The following is a 20,580-nucleotide window of genomic DNA, read 5'->3' as shown; positions in this document are numbered from 1 at the left end:
GTGTGTGTGTGTGTGTGTGTGTGTGTGTGTGTGTATGTGTGTGTGTGCATTCTGGGGATCAACCTATACTGACTGAACTATCTGACCTTTAGACATCAAATCATAAAACTATAGATAAAACTATAGGTTAACAGATAAAACTATAAAAGCTATTATTTACTTAGTATTAACAGTAACAGAAGCCTTGCTCAATGTAGTCAGAATAAATTGCTTTTTTCAATATCTTGATCCCAACAATCAATGACAATAGTTGAATCACATCCCAAGTCTTGACAATTCTTATGTTAGGTAAATATACATAGAGAAAGAATAACATTTTGAAGTATATTTTCATAGGAATTTTTATTACATGGTCTCTTGATTGTGTGCAATTTAAAACTAGTAACCAATGACTCTTGTTCCCATTTATTCTTTTTGGGGATGTTAAGTGCAGTATATGCACACCTGTCTGTGTAGATGCACATTTATGTGTATATACAACAGGCCAGGAGGACAAAAGTGTCCTGCTCCATCACTTCTCCACTTTGTTCCCTTGAGACAAGGTCTTTCACTAAATCTGGAGTTAGGCTGATGACCACAAGTCCAGCAACCCTCGTATTTCCATTCCCCAGCACTGGGATTATATAAATTGCAGAATATTTTCTTGAAACAATTTTTGGGCCAGGCATGGTGGTGGAATGCCTTTAAGACCAGCACTCTGGAGGCAGAGGCAGGCTGATCTAGGAAGTTCTAGACCAGCCAGAGCTACATAGTGAAACTGTCTTAAAACAAACGAAGATAATTTTTATAATGAATTCTATATAAGCACTGATATTTTAAGTTCAGTTCCTCAGGACAGAAAATATTCAAACTGGCATCCTTAAATTTTGTGGTTTTTACCTTAAGGCAATGCAAAGATAATAGTTACAAGTTGTGAAAACATTTTTAAAACACTATGAAATGAGACTTGAAGTTTTAATAAAATTCTTGGCTATAAGGATTGGAGTCTTCTTTGAGCACCAGTTTAAAAAGAAACAGTTCAAACTGTAAAATAAATCAATCAGTATCACTTTATTTCAAGCCAAGGTTTTACATAAGACCAACAAACTAAGTGTAGGCAAACTGTTCATTCACATTTGAGAAATTACATCATATTTTTTGTATGTTTTGAAAAAGTTGTTTGTTGCCATTAACATTGGACTAATCTGAAACCATCTCAAAGTAAAAATGTATACCCTAAGGGTGTTGACAGTGGAAACTTACAATATTATGGATGCTTACACAACTCATGACCATAGTGCAAACTCATTCATGTTGAATAAGTAATGTTCATCTGTTTTGCAAAGGTATTGAAAAATATTAACAATCATCAAATAAATGCTCATAATTTCCAAGGAATACAGCTAAAAATGACCAGGACCCAAATAGTTATTTATATTTATCTAGAAAGAAGTGACAACACTAAAAAACACATTGAAAACCAGTGTTTTAAACTCTGAATGTGGGCTTTAAAAAAATATTCTGTGAACTTGACATTTTAATAATTTTTTAACCAATATCATTTGACTGGCAATTCTGATAATAGTTTATAGCTGAAATATTCCTAAAAGGAATACCTACATACCATGGCCTATCAAATATAATCTGCATTTTGCAAATCAATACAAAAGTTATCCATCATTTCTACATCTTTTACATACTTGTTTTAAAAATTAGACTTTATTGCTAAGTGAATTTCAAATTCAAATTAAATTTGGAAACCTAATATAATAATGGTCTTCAAAACTACCTATTCTTTTAAAATTTTTTTGAAACACTGGAAATAAATGATTATCAAAATGTGGTTGCAACTTAAGGCATTTTAAAAAGAAAACTAATTAGGTGCCACTTGGCATTTTATTTCAATAGGACATTCTGATTTTTCTCACTAGCAAGAGACTAATACACAAAATTTTGTATAAATATGACTACAGTAATCATAAGACAGAAAAAGGCTGATGAGCAATGCTTAGATATTTAAAACAAGGGCAATGCTTTCCTACTCACCTAAAAGAAAAATGCTTTTGATTACATATTATAAACATCAGATTTGCTGGCCAATGTTAAAAAGGTCCAGCCACAGAATTTAATTCAGCAACATTTGAGAATGAATATATATTTACATTTATACACGTATGTATATATATTCATTTTTTATATAGTCAATATAGCTAACAGGCATTCCCTCACAAAATTATTCATGTAATTGCCAGTTTTAATTAACATGTTCACATATCATCCATTTGTCTTAAACGAAGTTAGGCAATATCAAATGTTCTGTTATGGTCTCCATCTTCTTCAGAATCATCCTCTGAAGCTGTTGAAAGAAAACAGGATGATTAAAGAATGACTTTAAGGGGGACAAGAATGAGAGGTGTAAACATTAAGCCAGAACAGCAATGATTTGTAAAACAAAACTCCCAATTTAGTATATTGTTTTGTCAAAAATGGTAAGTTATCATGACAGGGTTAAAGTGGTTTAATTGTGGGTGATGACCATTTACAATGTCCCCGCCCCCATATCTTTGATGTTATACAGTTTGTATAAAAATGAAAATGCTTAAAATTTTGGTTCAAGAGTATCTTCAAAACTGTTTCTGAGATCAATTTGTGTTCATAGTAGCTCATAATGACATCCACTAGAGAAAAAGTGAATTTAAGGCAAGTGCTCTCACACACCTGAGTAGAATCTGGCTTATTACCGCTGCATGTTTGATGCATCCGATGAAAATGAAAAAAAAATGTACACAGAATAATAGGTTATAGATGTTTTTGCAATTTACATCAAAGCTATGTCTATACAATGCCAAGAAAAAGCTCTATTTAGTAAAGTATAGCTTTATATAGACAATGTCTATATAAAGCTATACTTTACTAAATAGAACTAAAAAAGAACCCAAGTAGACTACTCCCATGTCTCCAAAGTATCAGAAACTTCACTTTTACACTTCTGATTCTAATTTATTCAAGGCCATCCTGGCATGTCTTTAGATACGGCCGAGGCAGTAAAAAGCTATGTATTAATACAAACTGCTTTACATGTGAAGGAAAATTAAAGTTCTTTAAAATAAACAGCTACCTAGAATCTCCAGTATTATTATGGGCAGAAAGGTTTAATGTACTCTACTATTAATATTGGACAATTTACAAGCACTCAGCAAATGGAATCAACATAGAGTAAAGCACCGGGTAATTATGTGACATTTACAAATAAAATCTACTTTAAATACAGTTGATATGTAGCTCATGACTGACAGAAACCCTATTGCCCTGTAAGTTTTCTGTTGTATCATAGAGGGAAGTGTCAACAGTGTTTTAGGGAACTTCCTGTTTTCTAGATGAGTAACTCCACAGGAGAATAAAATTCAGTTTTTAAAGTATGGCCATACTCTAGTATTCTGTAATTCATTTGAAACACCAACATCTTTCAGTCAGTTGAGGCTGTATATATTTTACCTCCATCTTTTTATTCTCTTGCACACAGGAGGGGGGGTAGACCTCACTACATTTAAAAAATTATATTCTACATGAGACTATTATTATTATTATTATTATTGGTCTTTTTGAGACAGGGTCTCCTTGTAGCCCCAGCTGTCCTGGAACTCACTATGCAGACCAGGCTGGCCTTAGAACTCACAGAGATCCGCCTGCCTTTACCTCCCAAGTGCTGGGATTAAAGGCGTGTACCACCACGCCTGGCGAGAATATTGTTTTTTGTTTGTTTTTGGTCTTTTTTGAGACAGGGTTTCCCTGTAGCCCCAGCAGTCCTGGAACTCATTATGTAGACCAGGCTGGCCTTGAACTCACAGAGATCCGCCTGCTTCTGCCTCCTGAGTGCTGGGATTAAAGGCATGCGCCTTTAATACCTTATTTTTAAAAATGTTTAAAAATGAAAAACTTGCAGAAAATACATTGAAACAAATGATTATCACAACATCTAACAATGAATAAATTGTAACTCTCAGAAACAAAAGTCAGACTTTTGTATTATCCTAAAAGGCATTTTTTTACAAATGTTACAAAGGAAAAAAACATTACACTGAATGAATTCCTACTGGTTCCTTATTTTCACACATGTCAATGGAAAACTGAAAATGTGTTGTCTGGTTTTATCACAAATCCTTTTAAAACTTAAAGTTAATACAGGCTTAATTTTTTTTAAAAACGATCATGTCTTTAAAAGATTAAACTGTTTTTGTAACAACTGAATCCTCAAACTATCTTCAAAAGATGCAGAGCTTCCTCTAAAGGCAACGTTACACATACTACAGATAATACTCCAAGTATTTTGAAGGCATTTGCAAAATAATTAAGAGGATACTTTTTTTTTTTTTTTTTTTTTGGTCTTTTTGAGACAGGGCCTCCCTGCAGCCCCAGCTGTCCTGGAACTCACTAGGAAGACCAGGCTGGTCTCAAACTCACATAGATCGGCCTGCCTCTGCCACCCAAGTGCTGGGATTAAAGGGGTGTACCACCATGTCTGGCAAGAATACATATTTTAAAACACTTCAGAGTGTACTAGAAGCCTGTTGCTCTTGGTGAAAAATTAACAAGTAGGGAATCAGGCACGTTTAATCTTGAATTCCCCAGAAACTGTTCTAGAGCCAATTTCTGTTGTTATAAAACAATGAGAAGACAAGACTTGGGAATTATGAACCTTCAGTTAAAGAGCCTGACCAAAGTCTTAACGCTGGAATGTGATATGAAGAAACTGGAGTTCCCTACATAGTAATAAAGGTCCCCAAAGAACTTTAAGTAAAAAGGAACAAACAAACAAATCCTTGGTTACTATGTACTCAGGAGTCTCTCTTCCTTATTTTCCTGGAACCATACACAAGTCTAAGGAAAATCTTTCAAGATTTAGAAAAGGTGAATAAAAAGAAAATTTCCTTTTATATTAAAAAAAGAAAAATTCCTAAAAGCTATGACTTAAGAGCTATGTTTATGTCTTCTATTTGGGTGACAAATACTAAAATCAGAGTTAGTGATTTATTTTAAAATACTAGGTTGAAATTACATCCTTCCATACCTTAAGTATAATTTTAAAAATACATTAGAAAAACTAGTGTCAAATGTCAAACCCATTATCAGTAATTTTGGTATTATTAAGCCTATAACGAAAGCTTAATTTGGCAGAAAAGAGTATATATACTTAGGTTTTGTTCTGTGAATTTAATTTGCAAAGTAAATTCAACAAGTCTGGAGAGGGGAAATTCCACCTACTTTCGAGATCTTCCATATGTGCCTGAAGAGTTCTTGCAAGGTTAATAAACTAGAAACAATGCAGAAAGAAATACAGTAGTTTAAATGTTGCAAATGGATCTGAAGAGAGAATCAGTATAGGAGATTTTATTTCTACTTAAAAATTCAAACACCATTTTAATCATTTAAGCAGGGGTCTTTCTCAGCCCAACAACAAAAATTATAACATTAAGGGCATTATGCTACATGTTTTATATTATTAATAACATGGAAACCAGTCTCATGAAATTGGGAGCAGACACAAATAATTGTATCCAATGATACTGCCTTTCTATGTAACTTTAAAAAATTACGAGAAGAAACAAAAACTTCTATTTTGACACAAATGAATTGAAATGTGCCTGCCTAAATCTGATAGCTACAGAAATGTATTTAACGACTTTCACTTTAATCCTATGAATATTAACTTCCTTAAAAAGAATGAATTCAATAGACCTTATATGCTTTACATACTTTCTTCATTCACAGAGTTATTAACACACCTTTTTATGGCCATTAACTACAATTAGGGGCTCAAGTTCTTAGAAACTGAGATATGTGCTATAATTATGATTGCTCTTAATAGTTCTCTTTGCTCTTAATGATAATAACTGTCAACTGGATCACAGTTACAATAGACACATAACAAAATATATAAAAGGGTTTTATTAACTTAGAAGCAACATATTTTGAATTATATTTTTCATAATTTAAATAAAAATACACCTTTAACATTCTATGCTTTATATACTTAAAGTTATAAAAAAGGCAATTTTGTTATATATTTTAGCATGTTATGAACTTATATCTAGATAAGACGTGTTTAGACTGTTGCAGTTAACAAGACTGATCAGAGGCCCTGCTACAAAAAATGGCCAAGGCAGCAGTGTTTCCTTTCCTACAATGAGCAAAAAGCATTGATTAATTACAAATAACAAAAAGCTAGTCTAAATGTACAGCTAGTAGTAATATAGTTTATATAAACTAGTTTGTATCTTAGTTTATAATACTGACACACTCATTAGTACAAGTGTAATCTTTTATAGAACAACAACTAAGAAACTAAAGTTCATTTTTCCAAATGCTTTTGGCTTTTGTAACTCAATTTCATGTTTCTAAGATGTAATGCTGAAGGTTTTCTTTGTGGATTAATTTAAAAGAACATTTTTCCCTTTCTGTTTCTAATTCTGTCCCTGTTTTTCTCTGAAATAAGCTAGAATATCACATTTTTATCCAAGCAGCCTATGAAAAAATTAGGACACTTGTAGAAGACAGCAATTTCTGCTAAATCTACAGTTATCTTTATTGTTAAGAAACAGGGTATGAACACATAACAAATTTGCTTTTCAAGACAAATACTTGTTATATGATACCCTCCCTCTCTCCCCAAATCCAGCATTACTTACTCGGACACGTGTGCTTGGTTCATTTGTGTTTCCCATCATATCAGAAAAGCTTTGCTCGCACAAGTGCAGTAGCACAACTAGGTAGAGACCAGAGCTGATAAACTCGTACTCAGCCTTCAACAGGGAAGCAAAGAGAAGAAACGGAGAATGAAAAATTAGAATTGTGACTGCAGTCAAAATTTACTGATAAATAAAAAGGAAATGTATTTGGACCTAGATCCTAGTTAAGATATGCAGTATCATCTATTAAACCAAGAAATATAATGCAACCTTACATAATGCCCTAAAAATTTATTAATGGCATAAATCCTTAGTCTCTCAGTCTCCTTTTAATCATTTGTATAAAAGTTTATCTTTTAAACAATTTCCTGAGATAAAGAGTGTTTTTATTTCCTATAAACCTCACCACAGACCTCCCCTTTTACAAATGACTAATAGTTATTTGTGCCTACCTCAAAATTACCATTTCATTTAACCTAAATCTATAATGCAGATCTATAATTTATACCTAATGTGACAGCAGTAGTGTTTCTTGTGAATTCATCAGCATAAAGGCAACAATAACGCAAATCTACACAGATAAAGTATTTCTGTTTTTTTTGTTGTTGTTGTTTTTCGGGGGTAGGATGCATGTTGGAAAAGGAACACAGAGAAATTATAATTGGTTAAAAGTAAGTTATGTTTCAAAACTATTGTGTCCCCACTCTTTATCTTTTTAAGTTCTTGTCACTTTTGGTGGTGCCAGGCAATCATTCCACCTTATAAGCACATAGCTATAAATATAAATTAGAATACTGCAAATTAAAAATCAAATTAAAAAAAAATTTTATAGTAAAAAGGTCAATTGCACCTGCTTTGGGTAATGAACACATCTGAAATTAAGAATCGTATGTCAATACAAATTTTAGTAATTATTCATCAGATTGTATGGATAATTTAAGAATTTGAAATTATTTAAATGCCTATTTTGATTTTTTTTTTTAAACTGAAAAGGAAATCTTACACTGATTTTTTAAAAAAATTTACATGGTTAGGCCAGATGTGGTGGCTCACTGAGTTCCAGACCAGCCAGATCTACACAGTAAGCTCCAGACCAGCCAGGGCTACATAACTGGGAATCTGTGCCCCAAAAAAGAAGTTTGTTTTTTTGTATACATGGTTATCACCTTGCAAAAGAGTAAATCACAGGGAAATGAGGAATAAATTTGTATTAAACCAATCATTTGAAATATGGTAACTTGTCACTACACTTCATGATTTCCATAAAATAAGTTAATGTCTTTAAAATGATACCCCCAGTATCCCTTAACATTTCTTCATTATGTAAGAGTATGGGTCATTAAAACAACTAAATAAAAATCCTCCCTTAATGAAAACTTATGAATTGGTTCTAAGAGAGAGCATGAACATCTAAAAGTGGCAAGAGAAAATAACTTTCTGAACCCTCCTCTTAACTTGAAGACAAAAATACATTTTTCTGCATCATTACATGTTTCTTATTTTCCCTGTCCTTTAAAATATCAGATTCAGCTGTCTATAGATTCCTTAGGGATTAAGACATTTCTGTACTGAAATGATGTTCTTTTTGGACAACCAGATCATTAAAGAATGGAACAGAATTACAACTGGCATTAAATAACACTTATATTCTATCAACTGTGTAATATTTCATTTTTCAGATCAGTTATTCTTAAATCTTGATTTAAGCAATAACTTCCAAACTGAGAGTCCCGTAAATTATATTCAGAATTTATGTTTTTATTTTGTAAGACTATAGGCTTAACCAGATTTTCAAAGGGTATCTATTTTTCCCACATTTTAAAAGACTTATTATTTTTTTAATTATGTGAATGTGTACAGATATGAAAGTGAGTACAGTGTCCTCAGATGCCACACAGGGATCAGATGTCCTGGAGCTGGAGTTATAAGCAGTTATATGCTACCTAACACAGGTGCTAGGAATTGAATTCAGGTCCTCTGTCACAGTTAGTGCTCTTAACCACTGAGCCACTCTAGTTCTCTTGTCTACATTTTAAAATAATGGCTGTTCATAAAATACCTTATATTGTATGATTTCCTTAATATAAATTATCCCAAATAGGTAAATCTATAAAATAGAACACAGGTTGGTAAAGGCCAGGGACTAGGAGAAGGGCATGAGAAGCGAATGAGTAATGACTACTGGATCTCTTTTCAGAATAATGAAATTGTCCGTCTAATTAATCACAAATACTTCCCCAGGATTTTCCTGTAGTTGTTCTTCCAACTGAATCATTAAATCAATTACAATGCTGAGGAAATAAGGTTGACACGACTACTTTGCATCCACTTTCCTGTTTTTTAAAAAAAGATTTTATTATTTTTATTTTATGTGTATGAGTGTATTGTCTGCATGTATGTGAGTGCACCCATATCGTGCAATGCCACGGAAGTCAGAAGAGAGTTTTGGATTCCCCTGGACCTGGAGTTAAGGACTTTCCCGTTTTTATTATTTTTTGGTTTATTTATAAAGTATGATAGTTCATCTTAATTTAGTCTTTCACTTAAAGGAAAATATTAATGAAAAATTATTAAATTATAAACACCTAATATCATAAAAATTATGTTAAGTATTATTATTAATATAAATTTTCTGACCATGACTTAATCTTTTCTTCAAGAGCTCTCCTTTAAGCTTACAACAGACACTTACCAAATTAGGCAAAATATACTAACTTGTTCATTTGCATGAGCTCTATGTAGTTCATGAATATCAAAATCCTCCAGGTTAAGTTGCAACTTCTCTTTACAGAGTTCACAGGTAGTTACAGCCTCTAATGAAGAACCTGGCAAAAATCAAGTGACAAGAAAAGCTTTTTCATCCTATGTTTAAGGTTTACAATACAGAAAAACTTGAAATAGGGATTATAAAAGGATGAAAGATAAGATTACAATACTGCAATTATCTCTCCAAAAACAATGATGTATAATACCAAATGTGCACATCATGTTCTGCATTGTGACATTTATGCCTCCACCCATCATTTAGATACCTGTTTTTTTTTTCCTCCTAGATAACTCATGCATTCTCTGATTACAGGAAGCTGATGAGGCAATGGAATGTCATCTGTACTTCCTACTTCCTCCTGAAGTATGCTGGCATGTTATCAAAGTAATGTTTAATGACACAGTATCTCAAACTAGCAATGTACACAGGCCAGTACTGTTGATATCACAGCATACATCTGCAAAGACCTTGTGTGTAGTCCAAGGAATGCACCTGCTCTGCTAAGAGAGGAGAAAGGGGATGTACTGTTGCCCAGATTAAAACAGCTCACTTCAGCCATAAGTGGAATTAAGTCCTGATGCCTTCTATAGCATGACTCAACCTTGAAGACATGCTAATAAGATATATAAAAAGATAAATATTTTACTATTCTATTTATGTCTTTTAACTAGGATAGGAAAATATACCAAAAGTTACTGGGGATTGGTCAGAAGATGAGCAGAGAGTTACTGTTTACTGAGTAAATCTACCTTGGGTGATAAGAAAGTTCTGAAAATTACTTACTTTGTAATAATCAAAATGGTTAATTTTCTTGTGTACACATCATATAGTCATAATTTCTTTAAAAAAAGGAAAAAACTTCTTCCATGTGCACTCAACACTTGATTGCTATAAGCTAGTAGCTCCAATTTAGTAGGAAATAGTCTAAATATATATGCAGGCTGTGCTGCATTTAATTTGTGGATAAGACTATCAATTGAACAAGGGCCTAAATTCAAGTAAGTTTTGAATAACAGTAAAGTTTCAGTTCAATTTCCCTCACATTCTTTGGAGTGAATTTGTGCCAATTAACAGAGATTTGAGACTCAGAAAGTAAGAACATCTTTTCTAAATAAAAACAGCTTAAGAAAAGAAAACATACAAATCTGAGAAAATAGGTTATTTGTTTAGTCAACAAGAGAATACTGAGGCAACAGTGATCCCATAAGAATACACTGAAACCGAAAAATTCCTATTCCCCAGCAGTTCTCTAACACCATACTATGACATTACTCAAGAGTGTGGTATCTTATTCTCTTCCTGATTAAGTCCCACAATCATTACAATTATGTTAACTCTCTTTACTATTTACCTAGCAAAGGACCCAACCCCTATACACACCAATCTAGGTCTACATCCAAGAATTTGTAAACCACTTTTTAAAAACTGCATGTGTTTGACTTTATTATTCTATATTTTGGGAGTGGTCAGTACTGAACTCAGGACCTCACAAATGTGAAGCAAATCTTCTGCTATTAAGCCATATTCCCCCCTTCTCTAAAATCATTTTATGGATACTAAAATTGCCTAAAAATCTTACTAACTCAACTTCAGAATCTAAAGACCTCCTAACCTATCCCCAGGATCTAAAGACCTCCTAACCTATCCCTCAATTAAAAGACGTTACTTCCCTAAAAAACTAGAAACACTATGTAGGAGGTCATGCATTCTCCTACTGAAACAACAATCTGAACAACATGCCTAAGAATATGGCTTTCTAGAAATGAATTATTTTTCTCCTAGTAAAGAGTAACCATTCAACATATGCCCTAGATCCCATCCTGTCATTTCATAGCGTTTTAATTCCTCTCCATCAGCTTCTCAAAAACATACTTGATGATTTCCTATCTTAAACAAAGAAACAAACACTTTCCATTAGTCCATATAATACTGATTGTTTCTTGTATCTCACAGTTTGTAGAAAAGGCATCTGTGTTGCAGTCTCCCCCTTTAACATCCTTATTATCGATCCTGTCATTTTCACTGATTATTTTTTAAATGTTTTATGCATGTGTGGCATGTGTATGTACACATGGAGAGCAGAGATTAATATCATATGTCTTCCTCTATCACACTCTCCATCTTATTGAGGCTCACTTAATCTAAAGTTCTTGGATTTGAATAGACTGTGAGCTCCAGGGATGTGCTTGTCTCCAAAATCCCAGTGCTATGCCTGGTGGCATGCCATATTTTTACAAGGGTACTGGGGATCTAGTCTCAGTTTTTCAAGTTTGCACAGCAAGTATTTGACCTGGCTGAGTTATGTCCTTAGCCCATTTCAACCCTTGGCAATATTGAGCTGATCACCATCCTCAATACAATTATTTTGGCTTATTCAACATATCATTTTCTTAGCTTCTTATGACCAGTTTGACTGTAGAGACTATTTCTCAAATCTTTCTCTACTCTCACTAAATGTTTGGGTGTCCCACAGTTTTATCCTAGCCTTGTTCTTTGACACCAAGTCTTTCTCCAAGTGAAATGTCAAGGCTTGTCTAAATAATAGCCTATTTGAGGCTTCTATGGGTTACCTAAAATGAAATTCTAATAATAGTTTTTCCATGGTTACCTAAAATGAAATTCCAATAACAGTCTATGTCTAAAACAGAACTCCTAGGTCACCTGTTGCAATATGATTCTATTTCCAGCTTTCTTATTTCACTAAAAGATCTAATCATGGGCTGGAGAGATGGCACAATAGTTAAGAACACTGTTCTTGCAGAAGAAAGACCCAGGTTCGAATCCCAGCACCCACAGACAGCTAACAACTGTCCGTAACTCCAGTTCCAGAGGATCTGACAGCCTCTTCTGTCTTGCATGGGCAGTGCACGACATGGGTGCACTTCCATATATGTAGGCATAACACTCATACACATAAAAAAAAAAAAAAAAAGATCTAATCATTTACTTACTTGATCAAGGCAAAAATGAGATGTTCTCTATTCTTCATCTTATCCTATTGGACCTAATTCACTGGAAAAATTAAGTGAATTCACCTCCAAAACATACCAAAATCTACCCACTTCTATCATCACGAACACCAATATCATGTCAACTACCATCAACTCTAGTATTTCTAGAATAGACTATGATTAGTTTCACTGCTCCCAATCGTCTCTTCCCCTGAAATCTTTTCTCCAGAGCAGTCAATAAAAATAAGATCATTACATTCCCCACCCCCTTTTCAGTGGCTTCTATCATACTTACATAAAAATCTAAGCTTTAGGATCTTTAAAAGTCTTGCATGAACTAGCTTAACTAACCTTTTATTTCAACTGTTTCATCTGAAGGTTTATCCATATTAATTAATATGCCAGTCATATTGTACACCATTCAATTCTTCAAATATACCTAAGTCCTCCTTACCTTAAAATACTTTTATTAGCTGATCTCTATTTGCATGTTTTTCTCCTTCTTGAAGCCAATTCCTTATTGTAAAGCTCTAAGACTGGAAGCTGTCACTGAAGAAAAGCATTCCCATAATAACCAATATCACCTACTATCACAGAGCAGATACCTTGCCTGTCTTGTTTACTGGGCTATAAATCCCACATCTGAAATTATGCCCAACTCCAACCAGTACACAATGAACAAATGAATCCCAACAGAACTGCTAAGTGACACAATGGCAATAAATCTTTTCAGACACATAACCTGGTAAACAGTGAGTGTTCTTGACTCAAAGGGTTTTTTACACCACAGAGTCACCAATAATCTCAAATTATAGTTGTACTGTACATGTATGAAGAAGGTAACAAAAGAAATAATGTTTATAATAAGACTCTTTTGCAGAGAATTAAAAAACAGCTGATACTTTTGATAAGTAAATTTAATAATAAATTATAAACAGTTAAGTCTAAATGCATACACATATATATCTCAAAGATTTGAAATAAAATATTCAGAAAAGTGAATCTTACCAGAGTTAATTTTGGCCTGTAACCACTTTTTCATACACTCTTGATGGACATACTGTAGACTTCCTGTGCATTTGCATGGCTCGATCAGTAAATTAGAGGATGAAGCAGCTGCCATCTGACAAATTCTACATAAGTCACCTTCTTCCTCTTCTGAATCCTCTAAAAGAAGGCTGGAAATGAAAGCACAACTGTCAGGGCTATCAAAATTCATCCTAGTTGTCCACTTCCAGTGATACATTTTTTTTTTTTTTCATTTCTACTCACACCAAGTCCAAAAGAAAACAGTAAACAAGAAGCAACAATAATTAGTAACCTCCATGAAAGTTCCTTTCACTATTAATAAAAGTGTATTTTAAAGGTAAATGAAACCAGCTATACTATCATTTCTCTTCAGATGATGCTCTTTCATCTTTGTTAACAGTGTAAGGTTCTATCTTTTTCACAGAGATTTTAATCCAATACTATAAAGGAAACTCATGCACATACATTTTGTCCCCAATACCTGAAAAAAAAAAAATCAAGATATTTCAATAAACTAAGTAAAATTTTACATTAGGCTTCTCCTTTACACATTACCAAAATTGATGAACTTTTTGTATTGATTGGAACAAAACTGAAAAATTGATTTAAAAAATCCTCCACTACTCCACTCTCACTGATCTTATTAAATTATTTTCATTTCTATAAGGGAAAGCTTTTAAAGCATGAACAGTTTTTAATTAACCCCTGTCCTCCATTTTACAGGCCAATATGTACCGGTTAAATGTGGATTAACAGTTGCATAATAAGTAAAGTACTTTTCTGATAAAATTCTTATTTTGTTAGTACACTACCAGCACAGATGAGATACTCAGTAAACTAGCAATACTGAATGAGGACCTTCTACTGAAATACAATCTGGGTGACATGTGTTCCTAGTAAACTTGGCAAAAAAATTATGGAGACAGATATATAATTATAAGGTGACTTTCTACCCTAGCTTAATTAATTAGACATGACATTAAGTATAAACTATTTTATCTTCAACAGTCTTCCTTTCAAAAATTCAATTACTTTTCATTTAGTAGATTCAACTTTTCTAGGCTTTTACTAATTTAATTGCTCCAGCCTTAAAATCCTCATAAATGAGGCAAAGTACACCAAATACGCATGTCACAAACTATAGCAAAATAACCCCCAAATGCCGTTTTAAAACCACTTAACCACACAGAGCAGTACAAGACTAATCTGTTTCTCAATAAACATCAATAAAACTTCGCCTGTTACTTATGCACTCAAATAACCTAACTTTAAAGGGCAAGAAATGTAATTTACTACATTGCTTAGAAGATAGCTTACAATTAGTTAAGTCTCTAAAATGAGCAAAATTTTAAAGCTAATATTATCAGGAAAGAATAAATCTTTATATAAGAAAAAGCAGTAAGCTTAAAAATCAGGCAAACAGCCCAGGGTAAAATCTTAAAAAGGAAACTGTGAGAAATATAAACAGTAACATATCAACTTAGTAAAGGCTAATATATAGATTGGCAATTCATGATGAGTTTGGTTCTTCTTTCCAATCGCATTTAGAGGTTGTCTAACCATAGAATAACAAACATAAGACATTAAGACTTTTGTCTTATGTCTATGTGTATGAAGTCAATTTAAGAATTCCTTTGGATTGTTTCTTGATATAGTTCACACCCCCGAAACTAACTCATTACTAGTTACCATCCATTTATTTTGAAGACATAACATCATATACATGTAAATTTAAGGAAATTTCAGATATTAATGTTGTGAGTGCTATTTTAAAAGCTCTTTCTTATAGTTTTAAAGCTGAGGATGAACATTAAAATTTACCTCTCTTTTATTTTCTGCAATTTTTCTGGATCTCTTGAAGGTGCACTTTTAGCTTTATCACCTTTTCCATCAGATGAATTCCAACCTGAAGGAATAATATCTACAGTAATCATAACATTGTCGGTCAAATTACTTCCAAGTGCCGGTGGAACTGCAAATCGGAATAAGGAACCGGGAAGAAACCCCGTTATTCCTGTATTTCTTCCACCTTGAGCCAAATCTGGTGTGGAGCCACCCGCAGAAGCACTGCTTGATGCTCCAGATGCTTGTGGTCTGTTGGCAGCAGCTCCAAGGGGATCACTCTGTGCTTCAAGGTGAACTACTTCATTTGATTCTCTTCTAAAAATATGAGATCTAGATGGTACATCAGAGGTAGGTATCCTTGAAGATTCATCTCTTCCCTCTCGCCTCCTTCTAGAGAATAATGGTGTGCATCTATTTCTAAGTGAGGAAGATAACCACGGTCCTGTATTTCTACCTTCAGATTCTTGGGTAAAATTTTCTGAATCTGGCTCAGAGCTATGATTTTGGCTAAGAGATGACAAACCCCATCTTCGCCTAAGAAATCGAAATCCCTGAGAAGCTTCAGATGCCCTACTGTCATTAACTTCAGAAGTTGATGTTCCATTACTTCGAGACTGTGAAGTTACGGTTCTTGGAGAAATGTAAGAATTTTCAGAATTCAATGATCTTGTACTCAAGGAATCCTGACTAGACCTTCGTGAAAAAAAAGTAGATGACATACTAGAAGCTATACGTGACAGCAATCTCCTGGTTGTACGCCTACCTTCATTGTCAGAAGACTCTGGAAATGATCTTTGAGATGAACCACCCCTTTCTGAATTGCTTATAGTTGGAGTTTCATCTCTACCTGAAATATAAGAAAATGCAGGGTGCGAACTGTTACGAAAAGATTCTGATTGTCTTGGAGAAAAATGTGATCTGAAAGAATTTCTGTTGGAGCTCCTAGAACTTGGTACTGTATGATGTTCAGAAGGCAACTGGTGGTTGGTGGATGATGAATTCAACTGTAAAGTGCTCACTGAGTTCTCTTTTGGTCTTGCTCCCTGTGAATACGAAGAAGGAACTCTTTCTTGAACATCTATTTTTGAAAGAAGGAAAGGTAACCAATTATGAAATAATTTAAGTACTGTTAAACTCACATTTATTGACTACTGCCAAATTCTAATAGTTCAAACTGAATACTGCTATCTTGTAACTAGAAAGCTTAATTATATAGTAAAATATATATATACATATATATATAGTAAAAAAATATAAATGTGCTTCTTGCATACTTCAAGTCAACATTACAAATTTAAAACCAAGTATGAAAGCTTATGACAGGGATGGGCATGGTTATGCACACTTTAATCCTAGCACTCGGGAGGCAGAGGCAGGAGTTCAGGCCAGCTGAGACCCTGTCTCAAAAAAAATAACTAAATAAATAAATAAATAAATAAAATGACAATGTGAAACTGATAAAACAGAAGCATATCTAAGCATCTAAACTGATACATAACTTTAGTCCAAATAAAATACAATGATTAAAAGCAAAACCACACCAGGGAAATTGTTTTGGAGAGTCTTACTCTATACAATAAATACAGAAATTACTTAAGTATTAATAGCCATATAACTTTATATAAACCTTGCTAATAGCTAAGAATTTCTCCAATTTTTAAAATCAACAGCAGTGGCTACTGATCAGATACACCCTTGCCTTTTAATACTGGCTTGTAACTACGAGTCAGTATACGCCTCTGACAGCTGCATTATTAAAACCAGGGCGTGACAGCACATGCCCAGCACCTGGGTGGCACAGGTAGGAGGATCACATAGTTCCAAGCCTGTTTGTGTTATACAGCAGGACCCTATCTCAAAACAAACAAAACAGAACTCCCTAACTGGTACTTTCAATCTTAGAGAGGAATGAAAAACACCATAGTATTCCCTTGTGAAAACCACTCAACTATACACATTGTGAAGAACTGTATCTACTACTCTGGAGCCTCCTAGAAGGATAACCTATTAGGGCCTATATCTATTCCTCTCTTGTACTTTGATTTAAAGTAACTTAAATACAAACTCCAGTTCTGCATGCTACTTTTGTGAAGTTTATGAACTTTTTGTGAACTCTGATAGTACTTTTTCCTTCCACTTAATGGGATTGTTTCTGAAAAGCTTAAGTCTGTATACAGTGGCAGAAACCACATATCTTTATGAAATGTTAACGAAAAGGTACATTCATGTTATACTAAGAAATTCTATATTATGCCTTAAAATGGGAGTTGAAATGGTTATCTCATTCAATTAGAAAAACGTTATAGGCAAATCATACTTTTGAATGTAAGAATTACGAAGCATTACTTTATTAACATGTACATTCATTAAGAGGAAAAAGGTAGAAGTTAACAGGTAGGTAGAATCTGAATACTCATGAGTTTTAAATTGTTTCTATTTCTTTAAACAACAAAAAAGCTACTAAAAAACATTAGGCTGTCTGGAAATCTTCATAACAACTTAAGATTTATTTCATTTACTTTATTGTACTGCTATTAATGGCATCAAGAAGATACTTTTATGTGTATGAGTATATTGCCTATATGTATGTAAGTGCACCCATGTCATGCAATGCCTGTGAAGGTCAGAAGAGGGCACTGGATCCCCCTGGAAATGGAGTTAAGACAGTTGCTAGCTGCCATGTGGGTGCTGGGAACTGAACCTGGGTTCTCTTCAAAAGAAGCCAGTGCTCTTAACCATGAGCCATCACTCCAGCCCTTCAAGATAATTTGACATTAATACATAAGCTATACTTAATAATGCAGTTTATACATACATGATGAAGTTGTGAAATCACCACTTCGGTGATTATAATCCATAAGATTACTAATGGAGGAGTCTGTTCTCCTCTCTAAATCTCTCCTTTCTCTCAGTAAGTCTGTTCCAAATGAACCAAGTACCATCGATGAAGATCTCGGAACTTGACTATGCCTCCAAGAAGAATCTTAAAATAGTGGAAAAAATTTTATTTCAGAGAAGTTTTCAAAGGTTTCTGATGACAGTATATCTTCAGTAATACAGAAGAAGTAACAATATTATAGGAATTCCAATTTACATAGGTGCAATCACATGCAAAATTCAGCAACACAAAATTACTTAGTAATGAACTAATCATTTGCAAATACTTTTCTACTCAAACATTCTTAATTTTTGGTGCTAGGGATTGAACCCAGGGCCTAAGAAATGATAAACTATGCATGCTAAATAAATATATCCTTAACACTGAAATTTATCCTCAGACATACTCTGTAAATGTCTCAGTCACTCTGTACACACTGATCAATGTGCAACATAAGCACAAGGTTAAAATAATTATATATCAAAACTGCAAATCTTGCAAAGGCACAGAATTTCACAAAAAAAGCCCAAGTGATGATGGAAAACCAACAAAATCAAAATCAAAGCCATTCTGATATGGAAGTTGAATTACAGGATAAATAGTTTTATCAGGGGATTGGATGGACCCAAGCATGTACACATTCTAACCATATACTTTATCAGTGAGCTATAACCCCAGTCTGAGAAATATTTTCATTGCCACCACATTTGGTTCATTCCATATTATACTCCAAATTTTATTAGATATGATTTCACTTACAACTAAACTAAAATTAATTCTCGAACCTACTGCCCCACATTATTTACCTTGAAATTGAGTCTTCCTTTCCTAGCTTTTATAATTCCTCTAAACTGAAAGGACCAGTGTATTTAATATTTCAACTTCATATAGCATAAGAGAAAAAAATGTCTCTGCATAGTACTGTTTGTCTACAAAGTTAAGGTCAGTCTGCTCTTACCTATCTCACTACTTTTAATATCCTTCTGATAGGCAGTGTCTTTTCCATAGAGGTCCTGTCTACCAAAATAGACAGGAATCACTTACACTAATTCAATTGATAATGTATAAGCATTTTTTAAATTTTATCTAGAGGCTGGAAAGATAGCTCAGGGGTTAAGAGCACTGGATGCTCTTGCAGAAGACTGGGGTTTGGTTCTCAGTACCCACAAAGCAGCTAAGAACAGTCGGTATGCCCCCTTCTGGATATTGCATGACACAGGTGTACTTACATGTAGGCAAAACACTCATACTTACATAAAATAAGATACTGTTTATAACATTTTTTTATCTACAATTATGTTATAAATTTTGTCTCCCTTTAAAGTAATTTTAAGTATTGGCTAGTATTTCATTTGTAGAGGATTTTAAGTGAGGAGGCAATTTCCTGCTTTCTCAACAAAATGTTTTTGTTGTTGTTGTTGTTGTTATTAATATGTAAACCTGAGTAATAAACAAAAGGCACAGGACTTTAAGAAAAACTATGTATGGTGGTCCAATGCTACTCTTGTATATTTTACAGATTGTGAGAATCATGACTTTCCAATTCTCTTTTTTTGGGTGGAAACAAGGTCTCACCATGTAGCCCTGGTGGACCTAGAACTTACTATGTAGACCAGGCTGGCCTCTGCCTCTGCCTCCCAGTGCTGGGATTAAAGGCATTAAAGGTACCACCATGCCCAAATGACTTTTTAATTCTTTATGTAGAACTCTTACAAGGACAAGACCAACTTCTTTTTTTTCAATTAAGAGTTTCCATGTTTTCTGAAAAGAAGTACCATATGCCATAATACTTATTCCAAACGACATGCTGAGGAAATGGTTAACATCTATTATCTCTCACAATAAGAACTAACATGACTTACCAGTTTGATTACTATATACAAGGCTATTCTAGGGCTGGGTGTGGTAGCATACGTCTTTAATTCCAGCACATAGGAGGCAAAGGCAAGCTGGTCTACACCACGAATTCAAGGTCAGTCAGAGTTCTACTTAGTAAGACCCTGTCTCAAAACGTAAAACAAACAAACAAAAAGAACAAAAAGGACACCAAAAACTATTCTAATTAAAGTCTACTAACTATGTTGTTAAAAAGGCAAAACGAAGAGTTAATTTCATTTTTACCACTAACAAGGCAGAATTTCAGAAACTACACTGCATTTCCAAATCCAGTCTTATACAAAACCATTTAATACAAAACCTAAATACAGTTATGCTAAAATATTCATATAATGAGCTTACCTGATACTGCATTTAAACCACTTCCAATATTTCTCCCAGATGAGGTAGCTGTACAATTTGTACAAGAAAGTTTAGGTCTTTTTGAATCATGATCCCTTTGCTGATTTTGTGATCTTGAGCGTGGACCCTGAGTTATCTCAGATTCACTGTACCATGTAGATTGAAATGGTGATGCAGATGCTGATGCTGATGCAGACTATTAAAAAA

The 20,580-nt window shown here is 33.7% G+C and overlaps 1 protein-coding gene across 9 annotated transcripts in view; it reads right to left on the bottom strand.

The window, feature by feature from the left end:
• Positions 1–1,026: 1,026 nt before the first annotated feature.
• The window catches only part of March7 (membrane associated ring-CH-type finger 7), a 45,619-nt gene continuing 26,065 nt past the window's right edge, over positions 1,027–20,580 (bottom strand). For 4 of the 9 annotated variants that reach the window (XM_008845730.2, XM_017801253.2, XM_017801252.2 and 1 more), the window contains 8 exons: positions 20,374–20,569; positions 18,073–18,240; positions 15,234–16,335; positions 13,392–13,561; positions 9,381–9,490; positions 6,666–6,779; positions 5,242–5,290; positions 1,027–2,335 (listed from right to left, as the gene is read on the bottom strand). In XM_008845730.2, coding sequence (XP_008843952.1) covers positions 2,277–2,335; positions 5,242–5,290; positions 6,666–6,779; positions 9,381–9,490; positions 13,392–13,561; positions 15,234–16,335; positions 18,073–18,240; positions 20,374–20,569 — 1,968 coding nt within the window. In that variant the 3' untranslated portion in view covers positions 1,027–2,276. Of the gene's footprint in view, positions 2,336–2,697; positions 2,723–5,241; positions 5,291–6,665; positions 6,780–9,380; positions 9,491–13,391; positions 13,562–15,233; positions 16,336–18,072; positions 18,241–20,373; positions 20,570–20,580 lie in introns of all 9 variants that reach the window. The other 5 variants (XM_008845731.2, XM_029569688.1, XM_008845732.2 and 2 more) reach the window with 5 other exon arrangements.

This window comes from Nannospalax galili, unplaced genomic scaffold, assembly GCF_000622305.1.
Source record: "Nannospalax galili isolate Female #2095 unplaced genomic scaffold, S.galili_v1.0 scaffold540, whole genome shotgun sequence".
Taxonomy (NCBI): domain Eukaryota; kingdom Metazoa; phylum Chordata; class Mammalia; order Rodentia; family Spalacidae; genus Nannospalax; species Nannospalax galili.
Note: the sequence above shows the minus strand (reverse complement) of the source record. Positions and strands in the feature narration are given on the sequence as shown.